The following is a 6065-nucleotide window of genomic DNA, read 5'->3' as shown; positions in this document are numbered from 1 at the left end:
CCCCAGGGACCAAGGTTTGGCTCACTCACCCGGTTTCTAAGGGAGTCCGAGGTCAGCCAAGAGCCAAGCTGCACGCTCTGGAGACTCCGGGGACCCTGGAGAAGCTCCATGGAGGCCTCCACTCTCCTCCTCCACTTGGGCACGAGCCTGCATTTATGGACCCCCACCTGTATGCCACAGCTCCGAAGAAAAGGTCTGCCTCGTATCACAGGGAAAACTGAGTCTCAGCGGGCCACAGGATCCTTAGGGCCCTCAGCCAGAGCCAGTGACAGAGCCGGGATTCAAGCTATTTTCATAGCAAGGGCAATCCCATTAAAAGCCACAGCAGCTAACACTTATTGGGTCCTTACTAGTTTCTCAACCCTGGGCATGCACGATCTCACTTAATTTTATCGACACCAGAGGGGTGGGTTGGTAAATCCAGTCTCACAGCTGAGGCGCTCACGATGTGGGGGCTCCCTCAAGGCACGGGATGCTGGGATTTGAACCCAGATCTGCCCAGAGCCCGTCTGCAGGCAACGGGGGATCCTTCCCAGGAGACTCGAGTTTGCAAAGGAGGGGGCGGGGCGGGGGAGGCGAATCGCTTTTGTTTTCAGAGGGGTCCCGGGAGGCCCGGAGGCCTCTGCCACGCCCCGCTTTAACGTGGCTGAGTCTTTCCTTCGGGTTCCCGCGCGCTCAGCTGGGGCACCCCGGGGCCGAGCGAGGTGCGGCCCCAGGCACGCGCGGGAGCAGCCGGCAAGGGGGTCGCGGCCGCCGACCCGCAGAGCCCCGCAGGCGGGACCCGCAGCCCCGGGGGCCGCCGGGAGCCGCGCCCCCGCCGCCCCGCCCCCTCCCCGGGCGCCGACCTCGGCGGTCACGTGACCCGGCCCGGCGGCCGCTGGGGCCGGAGGGCGCGGCGCGCGGACGCGGCGGCCTGGCCAGGCGGGGCCGGAGCGGACGGAGCAGGCCGGAGCGGGCCGCGCGCCGGCGGGGGCTGCGCCGCGCCCGCCCCTTCCCCGCCCCGCGCGGGGCGCACGCGCGCTCCTCCCGCCGCCCCTCCCTCCGCGCGGGGACCCCTGGCGGGCGGCGCGAGGACATGGCCAGCGACGCCGTGCAGGTAGGCGCACCTGCGTCCGCAGCCGCCCGGCGGCCGGCCAGCGCCGGGGACCCCCGCCCGCGCGTTGCCGGGTCCCCCGCGGCCCGGGTCGGCCCGGGCGGGGGCCTCCCGCGTGCCCGGCGCCCCCTCCCCGGGCCAACACGGTGGAGCGGGCGCGGTCCCCTTTTCGGCAGGTGGAGGTATGCATCGAGGGGGAGCGGGGAGGTCCGGAAGGCCCCGCTGCACCCCAAGCTCCGCCCCTGCCCGAGGATTAGAGGGGGCGCGGCGGAGGCTCCACTCCAGTGTCTGTGGCTGGCTGTGCGTCCCGGTGCCCGCCGCCCCCGCCGCTCGACTCGGCACTCCCTCTCCCCCACCCCAGCGTTCGGTTCCCGGCAGGTGCCGCTCCACCTGGGGCAGGTGCCTGGCGCAGTGGCCCGGAGGGGAGGAGGCCGTTCGGTCCGTGCCCCTCCCCCGCACAACAAAGCTCTGGCGGCCCCCCGCCTCCAGACTGAGCTTTATGATGATCCGGACGCCACCCAGATTGGCACCTGTTGGCGGAAGTGTCCTAGAGTCACCTCATTAGGTTGAGGAATGGGGGACCCACAGTGGCCGCGCTCAGGGCTACCAGGTGGAACCTTATCCCAGGCTGGGGATTCTCTTGGACCTGGAACACTACCTGGGCATGGGTGGCAGGGCTGGGTCACGCAGACACACACAGCCTGGCACCAACCTGCCACCAGCCAGGTTCTCCGTGTACCACCTTGTGAATATCACAGCCTTGGACTCACCTTCCACATCTGTGACAAGCCAGGCCAGAATGACTTCTGACCTTCGGTTCAGAATCTGAGGCACATCCTGTGCCTCTGGTGCCCTCAATAGTGCCTCAAAATCCCTCTGTTGTCCTGTGGTTGCTGTGTAACTGGGTTTTCGTCTCCTTCTGCACCTGCCCCCATCCCCTCTGTGTCTCCCCCATGACTCCCTGTCCCCCACCCCAGTCCTGCTGATGGCCTGTCAGCCTTGCCGTGGAGCTGGGCGTATCTGGTGTTGCCGATCACATAAGGTCAGACCTTGGGGCTGGGGTGGGCCGGGGTTTCTGACTCTACCCCCAGCCCTGGGAGGGCTCTGTAGGAATCCCCTGGCGCATGCATGCACTTGGCATGTGCGAAACATGACCCGGGTGGAGGCCGTGATTCCTGGAATGAGGCTGGACCTGTGCTGTTGTCCCCCCTCCCATGTCTTCCCCACTCTGTTCCCCCCTCCTGGTCATCCCTTGTGCCTGCTTGGGCCTGCCACCCTGTCCCTCTGTCTGTCCCGACGTATGCCTGTCTGTTTTGTGTCCGGCAAACGGATGTCCTGTCCAGATTCCGGAAACGCCCAAAGCATTGAAATCTCCGGACATGAGGGTCTAGGGCCCTGGCTGCTCTGGGAAGGGGGGGATTCTGGGAGGTGGACCCTCTGGACCTGGGTCTCGTGTGGGAGGTGGGAGGTGGGGGAGCAGGGATTCTCCAAGGCTGGGCCAGGCTCCTGATTCGTGGGTTTGCCTTGCTGGCCCAGGGATCACCTCTGCCCTCTGGGTAGGAGTGAGTCACCCAAGGGAAGAGAACCCAGGAGGCTGGGCCTGTCTCCTTCCCTCCCTGCTCTGCGTGTTCTCAGGCCTCAGCTTCTCTTCCTGTCTGCCTGGACTGTCCCTATTTGAGCTGGCCTGGACCCTGGCTGTACCCTGCTCTGCCTGCTAGGGATGGGATGGGGCTGGGTGGTAGGCGGGCACTGGTCACCAGCTGGTAGTATTAGGTGAACTTGGGTTTAAATTCCAGCTCTGTCACTTTCTCACTGTGTGTCCTGGACCCAGTGCCTTTGCCTCTCTGAGCCATGGTCCTGCCACCAAAAAAATGGGTCTACAAGGGTGTTCATAGTCCAAAGGGAGAGATGTAGATGGGCCTGTGCTCTGCAGGTGGAGCTGCTGAGAAATCCTTACTGGTGGTCATGGTCAGCAGCCCAGGGTGTGAATCTGTGTCCTTTATTGCAGGGTTTCTTGACATCAGTGCTATTGATGTTTGGGGCCAAATCATTCTTTGAGGTGGGGGCTGTCCGGTGCACCTTAGGATGTTGATCAGGTTCCCAAGTCTCAACCCAAAAGATGCCAGGAGTACATCCTCCCCACCCCTAGTTGTGACAACCAAAAACGTTTCTGGATGTTGTTCAGTGGCCCTGGAGGTGTGTGTGGGGATAACCTCCCCCACCCCGAACTGCTACTGTCACCTCTCTCAGCCTGTTTCCTCGCCTGGAGAGTAGGGAAGAATAGTGGCAGTGGCTCAGGATTCATGTGATGGGTTGGTAGGATGGTGAGAGTGACACTCTCAGCTGAACCCTTGCTGGGGACAGCTGCCCTCTGGTTTGGCTGGGAGCCAACAAGGACTTTCCTCATCTGTGCAATGGGTCCCCCAGTGGGGACTGTCATTCAGTGCCAGGCCTGACACTTGGACAGGGTGAGCAGATTCTGGGCACTCCTGTTTTAAATCCCAGCCCTTGGGCAGCTCCAGTGGCGCAGCGGTTTGGCGCTGCCTGCAGCCCGGGGCGTGATCCTGGAGACCCGGAATTGAGTCCCACGTCGGGCTCCCTGCATGGAGCCTGCTTCTCCCTCTGCCTGTGTCTCTGCCTCTCTCTCGGTCTCTCTCTCTGTGTTGCTCATGAATAAATAAATAAAATCTTTAAAAAAAAATAAAGTAAATCCCAGCCCTTCCTCCTGCTGGCTGTGGGGCCTCAGAGCAAGTTATGACATCACCACTCCAGGCCTTGGTATCCTTGTCTTGAAAATGGGGTGATGACAGTACCCACCTCATGAACTCGCATTAGGTGACCTCAGCAGAACTCCTAAAAACTACTCTTCTTATTATTAATAGTCATACTTGGCTTTTAGTGGGCCACTGGTTTGTGGGTACTCTTAACCCAGCCCTCCAGCACTGTCTCCTCATGATGTAGGGCTCAGAGAGGTGGCCCTGGCCTGGCTGGGCCCTACCTGTGGTTACAGCAGTGGGTGACCAGACTGAGAGGAAGCCGGAAGTAGGGACTGCCTGCGTCAGCAGGAAGGGGGCTGGCCATAGAAGCCTCTCTGGCGGGCTTGTGTGTATCTGTGTGCATGGGGTAGGCACAGGGTGGGCACACACGTGCCTGCCTGTGTTTTGTGCACACACCTATAGGTACACGAGAGGGTGTATACACCTAGGGTAGCCCCTGGAGCCTGCATATACTCAAAGGAGGTTGGTCTCCATGTCTACACTAGCGAGCATGTGAGGTGTGTGCACACCTTAGCAACCTCCTAGGATGTCGAGGGAGGGCTGTCCCTGGTTGCCTCCTGAGAAGTCAGGCTTAGTCCCGGAGAGGGCACAGGGAGGGAAGGTCCTCTAGGTGCCCCAAAGCCCCAGAGCTGGCCCCACGCAGGGGATGCTGGGAGCTAGCAGGAAAGAGGAAGTGGCGGTCAAGAGGCCCTGGGAGGGCTGAGGTTCAGGAAGAGGGCGGGGCCCTCAGCCCGGACCCAGGATGGCGGAGGCCAATCCCCCTTTGGACCAGGAGCTGGAGGTCGGGGCTGGGGTCGGGGTGGGGGGCCAGAGAGGACCCCGGTGACACAGACCGGAGGTCCTGCCCTCGGTACCTCTCGATTTTGGACCAAGGAGAGATGGGTTTAGGAGTTTTCTGTTTTGAAGATGAAAATACGTGGGGTTTTTTTGAGGCTCCCAGGTCGGGGAAATAGAGAAGGAAGGAGACAGGGCTCTGCTCTTTAGGGCCCGGTTGTAGAGGATGAGAGCAGGGGAGACAGAGCTTGCCAGGACCTCCTAGTTTGAGGGTACAACAGGAGAGAGGTGGGGCCCGTCCTCAGAACGTAGTTTGGGGTTATAGCAGAGGGAAGACGAGACCTGCCCTTGGCACCTCCCAGCGTGAGGGCATAGCAGAGAGGAAGGGGGCCTGCTCAAAGGATCTTGACCCCATTGTTTTGGGGAGGGGTTGGCAGCAGAGGCCTGTCCTGATACTTCCTTGTTTGAGGAGCAGCAGAGGGACAATGGAGCCTGCCCTTGGGGCCTAGTTTTAGGGACAGTAGAGGGGAGTTGGGGCCTACCCTTGGGACCTCCTACCCTAGGGGGACAGCAGAAGTGACAAGGGGTCTGCCCTCAGGACCTTCTTGGGGGGGGCAATGGGAGATAGGGCCTGAATTTAGGGACCTCTTCATTTGGGGGGGCACACTGGTGAGATAGTGGTGCCTGTCCTCCAGAATCCTACTGCATAAGAAATAGATGAAGGGAGACGGGACAGTACTTATGGGGTCCCCTCGCCTCAGGGGCCAGAGGAGGAGGAAGCCCATGCCCTTGGGACCCCACAGTTTAGGGCAGTCAGGAAGCAGAGACAGCACCACGTCTCACCTCCCGGCTTGGAGGGTCGGAGCATGTTTTGGAAGCCCCCGGCCGCGAGGAGGCCAGGCCAAGCTGGCTGAGCGCATTGGGCGCTGCGGTGTCCGGGCCCCACTGACCGCGCTCCGTCTCCCGCAGAGCGAGCCGCGCAGCTGGTCCCTGCTGGAGCAGCTGGGCCTGGCAGGTGCGGACCTGGCGGCTCCGGGGGTGCAGCAGCAGCTGGAGCTGGAGCGGGAGCGGCTGCGGCGCGAGATCCGCAAGGAACTGAAGCTGAAGGAGGGCGCCGAGAACCTGCGGCGGGCCACCACCGACCTGGGCCGCAGCCTCGGCCCCGTGGAGCTGCTGCTGCGCGGCTCCTCCCGCCGCCTGGACCTGCTGCACCAGCAGCTGCAGGAGCTGCACGCCCATGTGGTGCTGCCTGACCCTGCGGCTGCTGCCCGAGGTGAGTGGGGGGCTTCTCCAGGGTTGAGAGGCTGCGGGACTTCGGGGGTTCAACCGCCAGGGTTGAGCCTAGCCCAGCTGTCCCCACTGGCCTCCACACACAATCAGAAAAAAACACCAAAAACCAACCAACACCCAGGGAAAGCTTA

General features: G+C 62.4%; 1 protein-coding gene across 3 annotated transcripts in view; it reads left to right on the top strand.

The window, feature by feature from the left end:
• The first annotated feature begins 992 nt into the window (after positions 1 to 992).
• PKN1 (protein kinase N1) overlaps positions 993 to 6065 on the top strand; it is a 23737-nt gene continuing 18664 nt past the window's right edge. Inside the window, exons 1-2 of one of the 3 annotated variants that reach the window (XM_038567043.1) lie at positions 993 to 1096; positions 5614 to 5917. In XM_038567043.1, coding sequence (XP_038422971.1) covers positions 1076 to 1096; positions 5614 to 5917 — 325 coding nt within the window. In that variant the 5' untranslated portion in view covers positions 993 to 1075. Of the gene's footprint in view, positions 1097 to 2063; positions 2136 to 4516; positions 4652 to 5613; positions 5918 to 6065 lie in introns of those variants that run through there. The other 2 variants (XM_038567041.1, XM_038567042.1) reach the window with 2 other exon arrangements.

The sequence above is a fragment of the Canis lupus genome, chromosome 20, assembly GCF_011100685.1.
Source record: "Canis lupus familiaris isolate Mischka breed German Shepherd chromosome 20, alternate assembly UU_Cfam_GSD_1.0, whole genome shotgun sequence".
In the NCBI taxonomy this organism is placed as follows: Eukaryota; Metazoa; Chordata; class Mammalia; order Carnivora; family Canidae; genus Canis; species Canis lupus.
The sequence above is the reverse complement of the archived record's forward strand: the minus strand, read 5'-3'. Positions and strand labels throughout refer to the sequence as shown.